Here is a 17,587-nt window from a genome sequence, read left to right on the forward strand (position 1 = left end):
AAAATACTTTTGAAAATACATTTTTGTTAGCATCGATAAGAGTAAAATAATTAAAAAATTGAAATGATATTTAGGGAGGATGATACATCAGTCCCAGAAGCAGCCTATTGGAGTGCACCTCGCCAGCATTTATCATCAACCCCAGAAGTTAAACACGATGGTGAAGTTTTCAGTAGCCGCAATAGTCACACCCACAGCGATGAAACACCACCGCCAACACCACCTGAGGAGGACAAGGACAAGTTTAAGTGTCTTTATCTCCTGGTGGAGGCTGCGGTTGCTATCAGACAGCAGGAGAAGGAACGTGAAGCCACTGTCACTGTTCAACATAATATTTCACCAAAAGAAGGAGAAATGAGTGAAATCAACGATTGAAACCATCAGTCACATCTCCAACTTTGATGTCTACAGTTGATCGAAATTGTTGGGATTATTTTTCGCTGGTTCTCATCGTTCCTCAACTTTCTGACGTCGAGGGCCTTTTTCTCCCCCTCTTCCATTTTTTTTTTTCGTTCTTTCCCAGCCTCGATGTCGCAATTCAGTGAGCATTACGTTAGAATATATCATTTGAACTCTTTCATTTATTTTTTTTTTATCTGATCGAGTTATCAGGAGTGGTAGTTTGACGTTATCACTCGTGTTTATCTGTTTTGTGGTTACAAAAATTGAGAATGTGTGAGATGAATTGAGTTTTTGTGAGATGGAGGGGGAATTGTTGTTGAGATTTTTAGATTATTGAGGATGTCTCCGAGGGGTTCAGGGGGAAATGTCATTTCATGGTCTACCATTGAAATCTGACAGTTCTCAAGTGGTAAAAAAGATTGATCGTATTTGCCGGTTTTATTCTCGATTTTTCTTGGAAACTGTCGATTTTTGGAGAAAACGTTGGAGGACTTTATTGTTGATCATTGATTTTCGAATAGAGAAGGTCTTTTGATCGTTTCTTCTAAACCCAATGGTTTTCAGATAAATCGATATTTAATGAAACTAATAAAAGTCCAATTATGGTTTTTTCCATCAACTTTTCCCTCTCTTCATAAATTTCCAATCCAAATTAATTATTATTCTCAGATCAGCAAAATTTGAATTTTCGGGATTAACCTTCGAGTTCCATTCTAAATTAACACAATTAACGTTAAAACTATCGAGACTCTTGAAACTCGAGATAGAAAAATCAGATGCCAAGTGTTAAATCGGTATTTGATGAATTCCTCGTCAATTTTTGCTGGATGTCTTTAACCTCAATAGAGATATCCCCAGAAATGACAGCTTAATGTAAAGTTCGATTAGTTGATTGGTTTTTCTTTATTTACATAACGATATCACATCGAAAAACCATCAAAAATAATTGTTTCCACCCTCCCAACATTTCGATAGAAACGTGTGCCTTTGTGAGCGTCAATTATGAGACTAAAAATCGCAGAAATTTTCAAATGCCATTGAATAGGTTGCAGTAATTAACAAATGATATCAATCATCAATCAAAAATTGCTCATACCTCGAGCCCTTCTCAACCATTAAAATCCAAACGAATGTTTATGGATTAGGAATGTTAATGTGAACATACAAACAATTGTGACAATTATACGTAATTCGGTTATTTAGTGCGTAATTTCTCAGATAATTGTAATAAAAATGAAAAAAAAAAAAAACAAACAAACAACTAGGAAGACTCGGGTTTATTTCCGCCATAGAATGACCACGACCGAACGTTTACGCAGGATTTCAACGAATTTACGAGGTTCATTATGCCATATTAATTATCTTCCATTTATTCGGTGATAATAAATCGTCTTGAAGTGATATTGTCCAAGTCGAAATTATTTTGCCCGGTAATTATGCAAATATCTCAGTGATGACGACTTTACAGAAAAGCATTGATTTTTTCGTCGGTACAGATTGCCACTGAGATTTTTTGAGAATTAATTAAAAAAAAATTCAGTAACGAAGCGGTTAATGGTGATATGTCGGCTTTCCTCGGCGAGCTTTTGAGGATTATCTCGAAATCTGAGTGAGATAGAGAAATTGTAGTGAGGAGCTCATTTATAGAGTGAAATGAGGGCTACCAGAAAGGTTCCTACGATATTTTTCATATCTCAGTTAGATAAAGAGATATCCCTCGAAAACTTACTCTTCATTACTGAATTGAATGAGTTGAGTTTTCAAGTTTCATAATTTCGATTATATGAAGTAGTCCTGAATCTCTAGAAGATTGATTCCCTCTAGAATCACCGATTTATTAATCCTCAGAGGAACGATGCTCAAAATGAACTTCCTCATTTCCTTCTCCATTCGTACTTCTCCATTTTTCCTTATTTTTAGTGACAAAAAATCATTTTTTCCACATTCGACATATCAGTTCTGCAAAAAAAATTTTTCTTTGTATTTCTCTTCGTTTTACTCTATTCAGGACCCGCACTTATGTATCCGGAGGCCAATGAATTGATTAATTCTGCAGTGGAGTGGAAAAATTGGAGAAAATCTCAACACGATTTCAGTAGCGATGTGACAAAATCAGAAGTTCAGTTCTTCAGTGAATTTTTCGGGAATATCTCCGACACTAAAGAAGATAACGAAAATATTGTAGGACCTTTTCTGTAGCTCTTAATTAGCTCCAGGAAAAAGGTCCTGACAAGAATTTCATTACCTGTTTTAGTTTCGAAGTTATTTCCAAAAAAACTGAAAAGTTGAGTCGATTTTTCTCATTTATCTCCAAGCTACAGATTTTCTTCCATAATTTCTTAATTTCTTCAATAACTAATTACTAGATAAAAAAACCACTTACACTTGAGATACTCTTCAATGTCATGTGAGTGCCACTTCGCTCCAGAATTTCTGTTGCGATAAATCAAGTGAGATACAAATTGAAAGAAATAAATAAAAAAAAAAATGCCAGAAAACTGTTATCCGTTATCGAAAAAAAAATATATCATGGAAAGATTGGTACAAATGCCAAAGACTTACTTAACTAATAGTAATTAACTAATTAATTCCCGCGAATTCTGTGGATCAATTGATCATTAATTTCAAAGAGTGAACGAGCATTAACATGAGTGTGATTAGTGAGTGAGTGGAAAAACCACAACATTTTTTTTACAAAAAAGACATTGAAAAAATGATCGTTCCCCCAGCCACGAGAAAATCGATACAAAACGAATAAAGCGACGAAAAATTGAAAAATGTACAAATTAATATCTCAAGTAATTTTATTTACTACCATCAGTCGTCGTGGTCGTAGAATAGTTCCACATAGCCTTAAGAATTTATTTTCAATTTTTTAAAGGGGCAAAAGGCTCAATCAACATTCGCATTTGCGATTGAAAAACTCAATATGAACGATAAACCGATGAAAATCACCCGAACCCATCGACTTATCGATCATTTATCATCGAGTGACGATCAATCGTCACCATGGTGTCGTATACTTAAAATGAAAATAATTGACCTCAATAAATACCACCTTAATTAGTAAAAGGCAACAGAACAAGAAAAACGCTCAGATAAAGTTAAAAACAGGATAATGACTGATGGCTATTGGTTATTTATACGTTTTTAACAAGAGTGACGAATATTTTCGTAATGAACAATTAATAATCAGTAGGGAGAATGAATGAAGTCATCTTGGACGCTGTTAATGTTATTACTGGACAATTTTAAAGTTAAAAAACAATATTGTTAACTATTTGGATAAAGAGAGAAAACGTGATTGGGAGTCTCATACGTACGGCGAATAATGTATAATATTGGGAGTTCTTAGATTTTAAAACATTCGTACAAAATTGAGAATGAGGAGATTAATGGAGGAATTTATCGATGGATTATTGGTGCGTTGAAGTGATTGAAGATTATTGTTAATTACTCGTTTATCTCGCTTTGAGGAGAAATTGTTGAAAAAAAAAAATTGCTCTAGCTTTTTGCTGAAATCACTCATTACGAAAATTCCATATTCCACTCGACATTTTTCGTGTTGAACAGATATTTCGTAATTACCAATGAGATACCTGATTTCACTTCGATGCCTGATTATCCTGAAGAAACAACCAGTTGTCACTGCCGCTTGAGCGTTCAAAGTGTCTTAATTAAGATTTATCTCCAAGGTATCAGAAAAAATAAGGAATAAAATTCGTATTAGAGTTCGATGGATGAAGAACTCAATAGAGAGGGGTGTATTAATTCAAGAATTCAATGCTCTTGTATTCGTAATGAGATAAAGATTAAGAATGCTATGGCTAGGGTAAGATTATGCGTTTAAGGGTGCCTTTGTTTACAGTTTGTTTATCATTTGTTTATAGCTCTTCCACGCAAACGAAAAAGAAAATATGAGAGAAATGAATTTCTCGATTTATCAGATTAATGAAAATGTGAATTGAGTGATTTATCAAGAGAAATTATTTGTTAAAAATTACTTTTCTTTTTGTTTAATTTAAAATTCATTACGAGCGTTAGAATTAATTGGTAAATCATTAATAATTAAGTTTTAAGTACTTTTTAAGCGGAAATAATAGTTGATACGAAATAAAAAGGATTAAAATGCTCTTCCTGAACTACTGAGAGACTAAAGTGAATCAATTTATCAATGCAATTTATCCAGTTACATTTATCAATGAAAATTTTATGTTTTCTGTGAGAAGATTCGTCGGGGAATTTCGGTTGACCTGGTTATCCCCTAGATTTGTTTATACCGGTATAAATTTTATTCAAAAATTGACAGTGAAAATCAAGGGAAATCCGAGAGAAAATTCCACCACAATGGAACTTCGAAGGATTAATCGTGATGTGATGGAGTGAAAAGAGCTGGATTCAAGTACTTCAATCATTATTTCATGAATATATAAAAAAAAAGGAGAGGAGAGGCGGGGGGGTAAGTCTTTACGTTATACGAATTTCTCTCAGCATTCACACCGCATTCATTTATTATCGAAATATTCACGGAATAGAAGGGAAAAATTGCTGTTCAAGCGGTAATTTATCATCATTACTTAAATCGATTGAAACGCAACAAGTAGGAACGCCTGACTTGTAATTTGCGCCTAGCCGCATGTAAAAATTGCTCTCAACAATGACTATACTAGTTCATAAAGCTGTAGCAGGATTTAATTCTCGATGACATATTCATGCATAGACAATAATTCATATTCCCTAAAAAAAAAATCCTCTTTTCTAGTTTTACAACGTAATGTACAGGTGCCATAACTGAACGTACGATCGTAATTTGGTCACTGCTATTCTGAATGATTGAGTAATCATAATTTAATGATAATTATGTAATCTATTAACAATTGTTTTTTTTTGTTTCATCTTTTATTATTTTTTTTTTCTCTATTTTTACGCAAGAATTGTTATGTCGGGCAGGACATGGTTTAAAGGTGGGCTTTTTCCATTCCTCACTGCGAGATTGATAATTGCAGGAGGGAAGTGGCTGTTGATGGGGTGAGGCGAGGTGGGGGATCTTTAAATCATGGAAATGCTGATTATTAACGTAATCTAGGAGTAATGGTATTATATTTCATTATTATTCGATTCGCAGACCTACAATAAAGCATGTTGTGAATTTCATTTCATTGGATATTCTGCATTTGTTTTCACCTGTTGTTTATTTTCCTGAATCTCTTTTTTTTAGATTTAATTATTAAAAATTCAGATTTTAAACCTCAGTATTTAATAAAGGTATTGAGTTTCTCCAATTTTCAATGTTCGTGAAATTCAATTAATTGTAACAGAATATTCTCAGAGAAGTGGAGATAAAAATTCATTCATTTGGTAATCAATCATTAATTTATTAACAACGGCTGAGAGTCAATGATAAAATAATAATTATTACTGACTCTTTTGCAATTTTGTAAGAAATGCAGGGAAAATATAAAAAATATTCTTTGGCATGTGCCTTCAGCACCTCATAAAGATAATTTCCCACCGAACTGGAAGATGTTTCAGTGTCGGTCTATGATTCGCACGCCTTATTCGCTAGTTTTTAAAGAAATGTGCTGCACGTTGTGGATGCGTAGTTCTCCGTGAATATCGTATTCCCTCTAGGCGTACGTTAAAAAAAAAATGTCAAATTGAGATGCACTTCGCCACGGAATGTATGGCCTCACCATAAAATTCACTCCCATTCACCAGAGAAAATCCTTTTTTGAAAAAATGGTGTCAACTTTTTTTTTATCAGCAATCTATTTCTTTTTTCTATCTCTATATTTTTTTAAAAATACATAATAAATTATATAAAATGAAAATAATGTGATAATATACGTGTATATCGTATTATATTATGTATATGATAATATAAAATGTTTTTCTCAAACGGTAATTGCAATAATTAAAAGAAAAAAGTTCAATTTTTGGGAATATTTATAATCATTATCAAGTTTTCGTGGAATATCTCTGAATCGAAGACAGATCACGAAATTATCATTGAATCCTTTTTTATAGCATGGAATGAGATCTACAAAAAAGGTAATCACAAAAATTGTGCTATCTCTCGCAGATTTCGAGATATTCCCCGAAAACTTACTGATTATCGTGATTATTTCGCTATTTTACCATTTATTTATTTAAATAATTCACAAAAAAAATTGTTTTCCATTGCAAATTCTATTCAGATGCAAGTTACATATAGCGGATTCCTAAAATTTCAATTTTTTAATTGAATAAAAAATCAATTTGACATTGAATTGATATTTTTTTTTAGTGTGATTATCAGGGAAGTGAAATTATTTTATTAACTCCTAAATCCGTGGCTGATAATGAAGGCACATGAGCCGGTTTTACAATTCCTCGGTGCACCTGCTGGTTGCAGCATCTGGGTATCATCTAGAATGCAGAGGATATGAAATATGCGTCGTTAAGAAACGATGAGACTTCATAATGCCATGCATTTTTCGGGGCGACTGATTGAACCTACGAGATTCCTCTCCGTAATTCGGTCAGTGAACTCAAAATATAATCGATGACAGAGTTTTCACATAAATAATCCTCCTCGACATGTTTTTTATGGATTTAATTGGTTTTATAAATTTCTGCAAACTAATCCAATCAGAAAAAGGTAAAGGGTGACAAGTCAATTAGATAACAGCAACATTTTCCAGGAATATCTCTAGATTTTAAGGAGATAGTGAAATTTTCGTTGATACCTTTTTAATAAATCTCAATTCACTCTACAAAAAAGCCCCCGAGAGAAATTTCGGTATCTCCCTTAGATTTCGAGATATTCCTCGAAAACTGAACGTCGAAATTTTTTTTTTCATTCGATTGCAAATATCGATTTTGAAAATGTTTCTATTATTTTATTAATATGATTTGATATGAATTACAAAAAAAATTGTAAATTGAAAAATTTAATTAGTCCTATTGTTTTTGAATATTCATAACCAAAGGGAGCTCGATCGATAGAAATTAAAAGCATACACCTAATTGAAATCATACCACGTTCCACTGAGTAAGAAAAAAAAGTAATGTATTACATACGTGACGGTTCGCTGGTTGAGGAGGGGGTTCGATCCTCCGGGGTAAAGTGGGATTTTTCAAGAGGATGAGTCCAGTCTGAGAGTCGACTTGGTGCAAGAACCTGATAAAACCTCGTCCTTCCCATCAGTTGATGTCAACACCAACAATCATTCCAAAATTATAAAAAACCGTCAACATTTCGCCAAACCAAAAATTGCAAAAAATAAAACTATCAACCCTATTAATTCCTCCGAGTAAATAATCCTAATTACAATTTTTTCATTAATTATTATGAATTGTAATAAATAATAATAAAATGGGTGGATAAAATGATGAAATAACGAATCCAATGCACTCAGTGACTGATTAATTAAAGGTAATAGTGATTTAATTAGAATCAATCGTGTTCCTCTCGTAATTTGTGAGTGAAATTTAATTATTCATTTAGACACGAGGATTTGAAATAAAAATAATAGGGAGGAAGTGCGAGCCGGCGGTCAGCAATTATGCCATAGTCCTGGTTAACCACTGTGCAGCAAAATTACTTCTTCGTCGTCATAGACACTGCATTCTGCACGTTGCACTGCTACTTATCGACTAAACATCTTTTATTGAGGTGAGTTTACACAGCGGTGCAACGAGCCAAGGATCATAAATTCCCATGGCAAATTTGTTTTTCATGTTTTTTACGGGCTTTCCCGATGTTTCAACCCTCTATCGAAGTAATTAGTCATGGGGTTAATTAGAAATTAGTTAATCATTATTCGCATGTACTTTTCCATTTTTTTTTTTGCATTTTTTCGGTTTTTTGGTAGATTTCTGAGAATCGGTTGATAATATTCGCGAGCGAAAAATTTATTATTCAATATCTCACGAGGTTTTATTACGCGGGAATTTTTCATCTATTTTCTCAGTGATTTTGGGAAAAATTGAGGAAAATGGACGCACTGTTGTAAAAATTTGTTAAAATGTCAGAATGAGTTGTTAAATAATGATAAAATGCAATCCCAGATGTATCCCAGAAATTTCCAAAAAATATAAAAAAGGAGAAGATATCGGCAGTTACTCCTGGAGAGAAGGATTTAATAAAAAATGACGCGATTTGTGATTTATCGAGTTGAGATATTAAATGGAAAAATAACAGGATTAAATTTTGATTAATTAAAAGGAATTTGTAATTAATTGAGAATTGATTTAAAAAATAAATTGATAATTGATTTGACTAATAATAAAACGCATGTCCATAGTTTTGGTAGAAATAAGTGAAGAAACTTTGCAAAATTCGAATTTTTATGGAAGACTGTGAGAATGACTGGTGAATTTTGGGGCGGAATATTTTTTCGCAGAAATACAGAGAAAATGACGGGTTTATAGGTCCAGTTATAATTTCGGGAGTATTGAGGATGCGTAAGTGATGCCGGTAAGTCCCGCACATTGCTCTGCTTCCAGGGCACGTATCAATGGACGATTGCGACCTGTTTTTTTTTTTCCTTTATTTTTCCCGGTGCAAAGCCGAGCAAAACTGGAACGCAATGTCCATCATTCCAGCCACTTTGCCTCGTTCGTCGCCAGACATTTTTTATTCATCGAATAATTCGGGGAATTGTTACATGGAATTAAATTATTACGACGAGAATGGGACGGATTGACTCCTTGGTCGACTAGCATCTCGGTTTGCGAGTTTTCTTTGTGAGTGGTGAGTTGATTGGAGGATGAAAGGAAAATTTGAAGTGTCAGGGATCAGGGGTTATTAATTTTCTTTCATTAATTGGATGTGGGGTTATATTGCATCTGTGGGTACTATCATGGGATTATTTTGGGATTTTTTTTTTTGATTTTTTTTGGGATTTTTTTTGGGATTTTTTTTGGATTTTTTTTTTAGATTTTTTTGGGGATTTTTTTTCCATTGGTTAGTTGGTGAAAATGTGGTGTCACGAAAAAACGCAACGGAAGCTGCGCGGCCGGCGACTGCGCTTGGAGGGGATACGATGCCCTCGGGCATGCGTACATGAGAACTTTTACACTTGAAATTAATTTTTTTGATAAATCAATATAATTCCTAAGTTCATTCGAATAATCGCAATTTCTTGATTATTCTCCTTAATTTAAACTCAAGAACAACCTTTTGAAAATAATTAGTAAGCAGTCCATGCAGTGCTAATTTTAATTAAAAAATTGATACAATTTTTTAATTCTCCAGTGTGACAGTAATTTGGAATTCAAACGTCATCAAATAAGAATAATAGGGTAATAAAAGTGTCACTGGGTCAAGAATTCGAAACAATTTACCATTATGCATCGTTAAGTCCGACACACCCATACGTCCACCATAATAATTTTTGTAGCCCAGTATAAACGAATGCAGAGTTTTGCGAAATGACGTTGTTATTACAGAAATTACGCTCGATGCTCATGCGTCGGGTTGCAATGTACAAATTATTTTCATTCTTCATTTTATGTTTGCAGACGAGCGCGAACAGAATTCGTAATTAATCCCTCGCCGACTGAACAAATCAACAAATCAATAAAACCCATAAAATAATTTTAATTCCAATAGAGAATACACAAATAAAAAAAAAAAAGAGAGAGATCCAATAAAAATAATTAGGACGATTTAAATGAATTTTCATTAATAAAAACAATTCATGAATAAATGAATAAATAATTATGATTATATATATAAGGAATAATTTTAAGGAATAAATCACTTTCTAACAAAAGCAATAAACACCCACGCGAATTTAATCTGTTATAGGATTAATCTAAATTCACTCTGATATCTTCCGATGAGAGTCGTATCGAGAGTGTCAAATCCACTTTCTACTTGGAAGTCATTCGACCATAAATACGCAAAATCAACAATTTATATTAACATTAGTATAATATTATAGAGATCAGTTAATGGTCCTGTGGAATTAAGTAAATGCAATAAATAATGCAGACGAGAATAAATAATAAATTTCCAATCAACAATAAATTTGACAGAAATAAAAATAGTTTACGAATCAGCAATATTTATAATTTTTTTCCGATTTGTGCGTTAGACTATTTTTATTGTTATTCATCTCTTTTATTTATTATATATTTTTACTTATTATTTATTGCAAACAGATAAAACCGAGATATAAAATTACGCAAGGAAAACATTATAAAAATGCATTATAATTATATTAAAAAAGAATAAATTTTCATAAAAAAAGCAAGTGATCGAAATTCTCGATTTTCGTTTTGAAAAATCGGTTGTGCCAATTTTTTCGATCGATGAATTAATGCAGAAATCGGAATATTCAAAACTTTCTGTATTGTTTGAACACCAGGTGCATACACATGACAATCATTAAGAACCGATTGAAATTCAATAGCTGTCTGAGCTACAAATTAACAATCGTTTAGGTGTCACGTCTTCTTATCAATAATTCAGTTTCAATCGAACAGTAAACAGGTCAGAATCAATATTCCATAGGTGATTGACACAAAGCCCCGTCAATGCTTCATTGTTGTCTTCCTGTTGGTGTCAGACTTGTCTGCGGAAAAATAATTAATAAAAATTGGCAGAAAAAACGTAAAAATTACGTCTTAATTTTTATTTTCTTTTTCGTCTAGTTCAATTCGCGAATTTCATGGCAATAAGTTGAGGAGTTTCTCAATAACTCGATGAATTTCCGGTTAAAACTGGGAATTTTTACAAAGATTTGTCATAACGCGGGAAATTTGAATGCAATCCAATGGAATTTTCAGAGGCCACAGTTTTTTTGCCAGAATTTCTGGGAAGAATTCGTTGCCGTGTGGATTTCTTTGATGTATAGAATGAATTCTTCTTTACTTGAAGTCGTGGCGCCATCGCAGCTTGTGAATACGAAATGTCTTCCGATGCAGTACAATTTGCAATTGAATGTAAATTCGAGTCTAACTGTTTTTATTCTAATTCCAAAGTTGACGGGGCTACGTGCGGAGAATATTACCTCGTAAAAATGACGAAAATGAAAAAATTGCAATGAAATTGAAATTGAATTAACTATTGAATTTCATCACAATTAAAAAATTTTTTTTATATACATGATATATATGTATATATATATTTATTATTGATGTATACAGTGTAAACAAATTGATAAATAATGAATATCTAATTCAATTTTGTATATAATAAGTTGAAGAATTGAAGTGATTTCCCTCCGCCATTTTGTCGCTGCCTTTCCAAGGATCAAAATGGCGGAAAAATCGGATAAAAATTTCAAAAAAAAATGGGAAAAAAATGAGTCCATTATTATTATTTCTCTCATTAAATAAAAATATAATCTAGATAATTATATCATGATTGATTTTCTGTTTAATTTAGTATAATTCATATTAAACAATTATTTTATCTAATTGAACAATTGCTTACGCCTCATTACTGTGTGCACGTTCTTCTTTGATAAAAAAAAATGAAAAATCGACTTGAAATCGATTGGTGGAGGACGACTTTCGAGTGCAATTATCGATATATTGAGATTATCGGTTTTTAGGTCATGAAGTCAAATGCTTCAACATCTGGGTAGATATTCCCACTCGCAGCATAAATTGCCGTAATTATGAAAATCGACATATTCCTATCAACCATGGAAGCGGGTAAATCAAAAACCGTAACTAAACTCGTTCACCTCCCTCAATAAAAAATCTCTTCATCCAATTACGTAAGGATTAGAATTAAAACGTGAGGTGAATCATAATCAAACTGATAAAACACAGGATAAAAATTCCTTGCGGTGTGCCGCTGAAGGAGTTACCGACAACCAAATAAAATGAGACATTTAATCTCAATCGCGAAAAAACGTTACACGCACCGTTTATTTTTATATCTACCAGGAAGGAAAGACCATATGCACCATCAGGTGAATATTGAGCCCACGGTTTTGCGTATGCTCTCAAAACTCCGTCTCAAACCCGTTTTCCCTCTTCACCACTCAATCTTTCGTAAATTAATACAGCCAAAAAAGAAGTTGAGAATTTTTGGAAGAATGTGACAACAGAAGCAATTGATATTTTATCATTAAATAGGGAATCGGAGAATTCTAAATTTGATTTGATGCCAAGGACTACAATATTAATGTAAAAAATGACGATTGCATGATAATCATTGTGATTTTATTGATTCTAGAGATAATGGGATTGGAATTTCTCATTTATCTACAAGCTAAATTTAAACATGGCCAATTTTTTGCTGAATATCTCGATGCGCATATTGAGAAGTCATCGACATGCGCAGCGTGAAAAAATGAGGAATTTTTATATTGAATAAATTGATTTTCTACTCATGCCCCTTATTATCAATAATTTCCGAGATGTTTCAATTGAAGGTGGGCAATTGCAGCGACAGCGAGAGCACCTCAACTCGAGATTGCATCCATAGTCCATGTGCGCATGCCCGAGGGCATCGTATCCCCTCCAAGCGCAGTCACCCGCCGCGCAACTTCCGTTGCATTTTTTCGTGACACCACATTTTCACCAACTAACCCACGAAAAAAAAAATCCAAATTCACCGTCCGCATCTCACCGGTCTCAGAGATTGTCCCTTGGAATATTAACATCAGGATGTCCTCTTTAATATTATGTACCGATCGACACATAGCACCATCAACGCCACTAATAACCAGTCGAGGTATCTAACGGTCGCGTTATATCACACGGCAAATTTTCTGAAAACTCGAGAGTTGGTTGTAACGGATCGGAAGAATATCAGTGCCGTTGCCTCGTCATACCTCCGATTGATTATACCCAATGAATATATATCTGATATTATCAATAATTTTGATGATAAAGACGTAAATCCGGGCACATCGCGACAGGTGGTGGAGCCCCTGGCCCCCGTGGAATTACCAGGTAATTCCAATCAATTCCAGGTAATTCCAATCAATTCCAGGTAATTCCAGTCTGGTCTTGAAGGTCGCGGGTGGCAATTACTACTTACGATTGAGTTGCAAACAGGGAGTATACTGTTAAACACGTGCGCGAACCGGTCACTCGGTCAGGGGCATAACCAGTGGGACATCGCGGTCGCAACTATTTCCCTGGAAAAATGAAAAATTACTAATTTTTCAATCCTAAGAACTGGTTTTTCACCTCAATTCACCATTTTTATACTCGCCTGACGCTTGATTAATTGTTGAATCATCCAATCAAAAAAAATCTTCAATCTTTGTGAAAAACTGGAAATTCAGACAGAAAAAAATTATTTATTCCCTTCCTCAATTTCCTAATTACTCCCCACAGTAGAAAAAAAAATAATAATTTGAGAGATCAACGAGAGATGCAAAAGTCTAGAACAGGAATTCTCAAATTATTTAATCGTATACCAATTATTATTATAGATTAACATTGTTAATTATTATTCCTGTGACTTAGTATTTTTTGTTTTCATACAAAGAAATTGTTTGTGCTTATAATCTCGTTACGATTACTTCAGTTCTTCATTACGGATTTTTTCTTGGGGTAATTGCACTGACGCTCGTGTTCTCGATTTTTTTTTCAATGTTCTCTGAATGATGAGGGAGAATGATGAAGTCGAGAGTCCATAGGACTTACGTTTGAAAACGAAGACTATTCACTTTCAGTAACGCTTTCTAAGTGGAATTATGAATGACTGGGAACGAGGGAAATTTCAGTTATTGCTTTTTCCACTGGGTTCGTTGACCTCCATGATTAATGACATCAGCATCAAAACTTTTGATGGCATTGCAACTAATTACTTCCAACAATAACAACCTACAACCAGAAAATCAGATAATTATTCTCTAATAACCACACGATAATTAAAAAAAAATAATATCTCGTCAATTACTAAACACTACCAATATTTTAAATAATCAGTGCTTTCATTAAATAAGCAGTCATAATAAGTCATAAATAATAAAACTAAACAGGTGATAAATTGTTTAAATGAGATTGTTCATTAATTTTCGTTGTTTTATTTTTTTAATTGATGTATGTATGAATATTTAATATAATTTGTATGGGAGAATCGTTTTGCGAATTGAACAATGATTTCTAGGTTTAATTTAGATTTTTTTTTTTAGACAATATGTTGGGGAAGGCTCTGATTTTGAGTATATTGCTGGTTGTGAACTGTCAATCATCGGCTCGGGATGGGGAAAAATCGAAAGAACCTCATCATCGACAGAAGCGAGTCCTGTGGTTAACGAATGATGGACGAATAGCATTGCCTCCAGGAACTGTTATGACGATAACGCCTACCATAGCACTTCCGTTTGTTCGATACCCACCTTACGGGTTCCTCAGCAACATGACCATCAGTCTGCCTTTCACAAGTAATTTACAACCTGCTTATTGATTAATAAGCAATATTTTTTTAACTGCAACAAATTTATCTAGTCTCCGAGAATCGATTTGGGAATTCGTGCATTTTTTAGAGACCAGTTTTTAGCCGATTTCTCGAAATTGAAAGCAGATAGTAATATTTTCATAGATACCTTTTTTGTAGCTCCCATCTTTTTCTATAAAAAACATTCATACGAAAAATTTGCTATGTTTGTTCAATTCTGAGATATTCGCTGAAAACTGGCCTCGAAAAAAAGTACACTTACCTTAGTTTACCACTTCGCTCTGGAATTGTTGATTATTCACGCATCGACAAACTCTAATCAAATATTCCCTCTAATTAATCCAAAAGCTGTTTTATTTTCCATAATCTATGAAATGAAATATATGAACTCTGAAAACCGTATATTTATTTTAAAGCTATAAGTTATAAATTTCAGTCAATCTCGTAAAATAAAACTGATACATTTGTTCATGTAAAATCCTCTTCATAATAATCCTAAATGAACGGGTTAATGATGATTTGAATTATTTGCAGTTGACTTTGACAAGCTAGGATTAACTGACAACGAAAACCCTTACGGGGCACTTCCGCCTGTGTTCGACAGGGGAATGAAGAGCCGTCAGGCTGGCATGATGATGGCTGACTTCATCGCATCATTCATCAAACGAAGATTGCACAAACGTGATTTACAAGAAGCACCGAAAAATGCATTTCACGGTGGAGAACGGGCCCTTTTATACGGCACCGCCGAGGACATGCTCACCACCATGGGACTTGACGGTAAAGCATGTCTTCTCAGGGCAATTTGCGAAGTTCAAGGACATCCACTTAATAATTTTGGTCTCATCGGAGAAATGCTCAAGCTCTTCTTCACGTGAGTCAAACCTAAAACTTCGTTATCTTTTTTCACTCGCGACTAGAGCGCGGTATAATCATCATTGATAAATAAAATATTGCTGTTTAAAAATTATTTATTCACCTGTCCCCATATTTCAATAAATTTTTATTAAACTTTTCTCTCCGTGTGTGAAGTTTAATAAAAGTTTAAGTCTTTTTTTAATAGAGATTCATCATTTGTTTTGTATTTTTAGTGCGAGTAAATCACCATTTGCTAATCTACTCAAGGAGTATGTAGAAGCTGAAAATCGGGGTAAACAACATGGTGAGTGCTGGCCGTACTTCAAGAAATGTCCGAAGTCTCTGTTTCTGCCATCAGAGAATAGATACACGTAAGCATTTCCATCTGGTTAAATACTCAGAGCAATAAAATTCCAATTACCCTCATCCTTCATCATTTTATCAGGCAAGATGCAGATGTCGATCACTTGGATTCAGATTTCTCTGAAGACGCTAACGAGCTCTTCGACTCACGAGAGGAAGACAACAGGCACAATCGACAGCAGACGATAAATCCAGCAATGTAAACTTTAATCAACAATCCTAGGTTTTTTATTGAATTTTATTCACTTGTGAAGTGGCGAGGGGTGGAATTTGATTATGGGGAATTGACATTCAAGCGGATGTCAACAGAACTTGTTTTTTGTCCCACTGATCTGCGAAAACATCTCAACAATCTGTTCCAAGGAGAAAAAACTGGAAATTACTTGTTCTGGATCGGAGGCTTTCCTGGAATAATTTTTACTGTTTTCAGCATTAATTATTGGAGTAACTGAACAATTATTGGTGTCTGGTTCAACTGAAACGAGGAAACCACAAATGACTGGTCGTGATTTACTCTTTCATTCATAAATCGAAATGAAATAAATTTGCAGAATTGAAATTATCAACATCTGCAGTTTCGCTAGGGAATAAGAGAAAAACTAGTAAATTTTTCCAAGAAGAATTAAATTGTCTGGTAGTGGGAAATTCGACGAATTTAATGAGAAATTAATGGGAAATTAATGGGATGAGCCATTTCACAACTGAGTAAAAATTTCTGCAAATGAAGGAAGATGAAAATATTCTCATCTAGACGGAGAGATTTAACACAACCAAAAACATAAGATAACGATAACTTGTCACAATCGAAGTAAATAGCAATTATTCATATAACCGTGTTCTGTGGGAGGTCATAAGCTCAGGTAATTAGATAATCATGACCCATCTAAGCAGTCTCCTGAAAAATGGTTCAATGTTACTGTTGTCCTTAATGAGACCGAACGTGATGTTAGATAAATGTCATACTACTTTAGCGAACAATTCCCAGTTCAATCCACTCGGTTATTTATTTATTTATATTTATTGATTCGTTACGGTGAAGTTATTTAAGTCAGTGCACATAGCAATGTCACATTTGTATAAATAATTATGTGAATATCCCGTACTGCCATAATATGTTTAAAACTTTTTACTCAATTGTTCAGATACTGGTAGTTGATTCATTTGTACAGGATTTTGTTGTACATTAATGTGTCATTGTTAGGTAGAAAATAAATTAATGGAAAAATTTGCAGGTGATGGTGATATTTTTCAAGTTATTATACATCATCGATTGGACGTATTTTTACATTTCAGGCCGTTCTACATCATTTAAAGAAAACCTAATGACCCAAAAATTACTCAACCGAAGAAATAGTCATTACCAAAAAAATCCATAATTATCAAAATTTTGAAATCTATAATAAACAAGAATAATTGTTTTTTTTATTATCTGACGGCTGGTTTTATAATGCGAAAACGAGTGGGCATATGGCAATAGCCAATTGCCACATTTATTGCCTAATCATATAAAGCACATTTTTTTTCGAGGTAAGATTCCGTCGTTGCCGACAGTCGGCGTATGCTCCGCCTCCAGGTGGCGCATTTTATCCCGAGGGGATGACT

At 33.7% G+C, this 17,587-nt stretch overlaps 2 protein-coding genes across 5 annotated transcripts in view; both read left to right on the forward strand.

Annotated features, from left to right (window-relative positions):
- Positions 1 to 5,535, forward strand: part of LOC105263858 (homeobox protein TGIF2) — a 33,945-nt gene extending 28,410 nt beyond the window's left edge. For all 3 annotated transcript variants that reach the window (XM_011300338.1, XM_011300336.1, XM_011300337.1), the window contains exon 5: positions 75 to 5,535. In XM_011300338.1, the coding sequence (XP_011298640.1) occupies positions 75 to 375 (301 nt within the window). In that variant the 3' untranslated portion in view covers positions 376 to 5,535. The remainder of the gene's footprint in view (positions 1 to 74) is intronic.
- A 2,014-nt stretch (positions 5,536 to 7,549) lies between these two features.
- Positions 7,550 to 17,221, forward strand: LOC105263861 (uncharacterized). Of its 2 annotated transcripts, XM_011300339.1 has the most exons (6): positions 7,778 to 7,819; positions 7,892 to 8,059; positions 14,499 to 14,750; positions 15,299 to 15,638; positions 15,856 to 15,993; positions 16,068 to 17,221. In XM_011300339.1, the coding sequence occupies exons 3-6, from the start codon at positions 14,504 to 14,506 to the stop codon at positions 16,186 to 16,188; spliced, it is 846 nt and encodes a 281-aa protein (XP_011298641.1). In that variant the 5' UTR covers positions 7,778 to 7,819; positions 7,892 to 8,059; positions 14,499 to 14,503; the 3' UTR covers positions 16,189 to 17,221. The 2 variants fall into 2 exon arrangements, with proteins under 2 accessions (XP_011298642.1, XP_011298641.1); XM_011300340.1 differs by having other exon boundaries at positions 7,550 to 8,059; positions 14,485 to 14,750.
- The last annotated feature ends 366 nt before the right edge of the window (positions 17,222 to 17,587 follow it).

The sequence above is a fragment of the Fopius arisanus genome, unplaced genomic scaffold (genome assembly GCF_000806365.1).
Source record: "Fopius arisanus strain USDA-PBARC FA_bdor unplaced genomic scaffold, ASM80636v1 scaffold00017, whole genome shotgun sequence".
NCBI lineage: Eukaryota > Metazoa > Arthropoda > Insecta > Hymenoptera > Braconidae > Fopius > Fopius arisanus.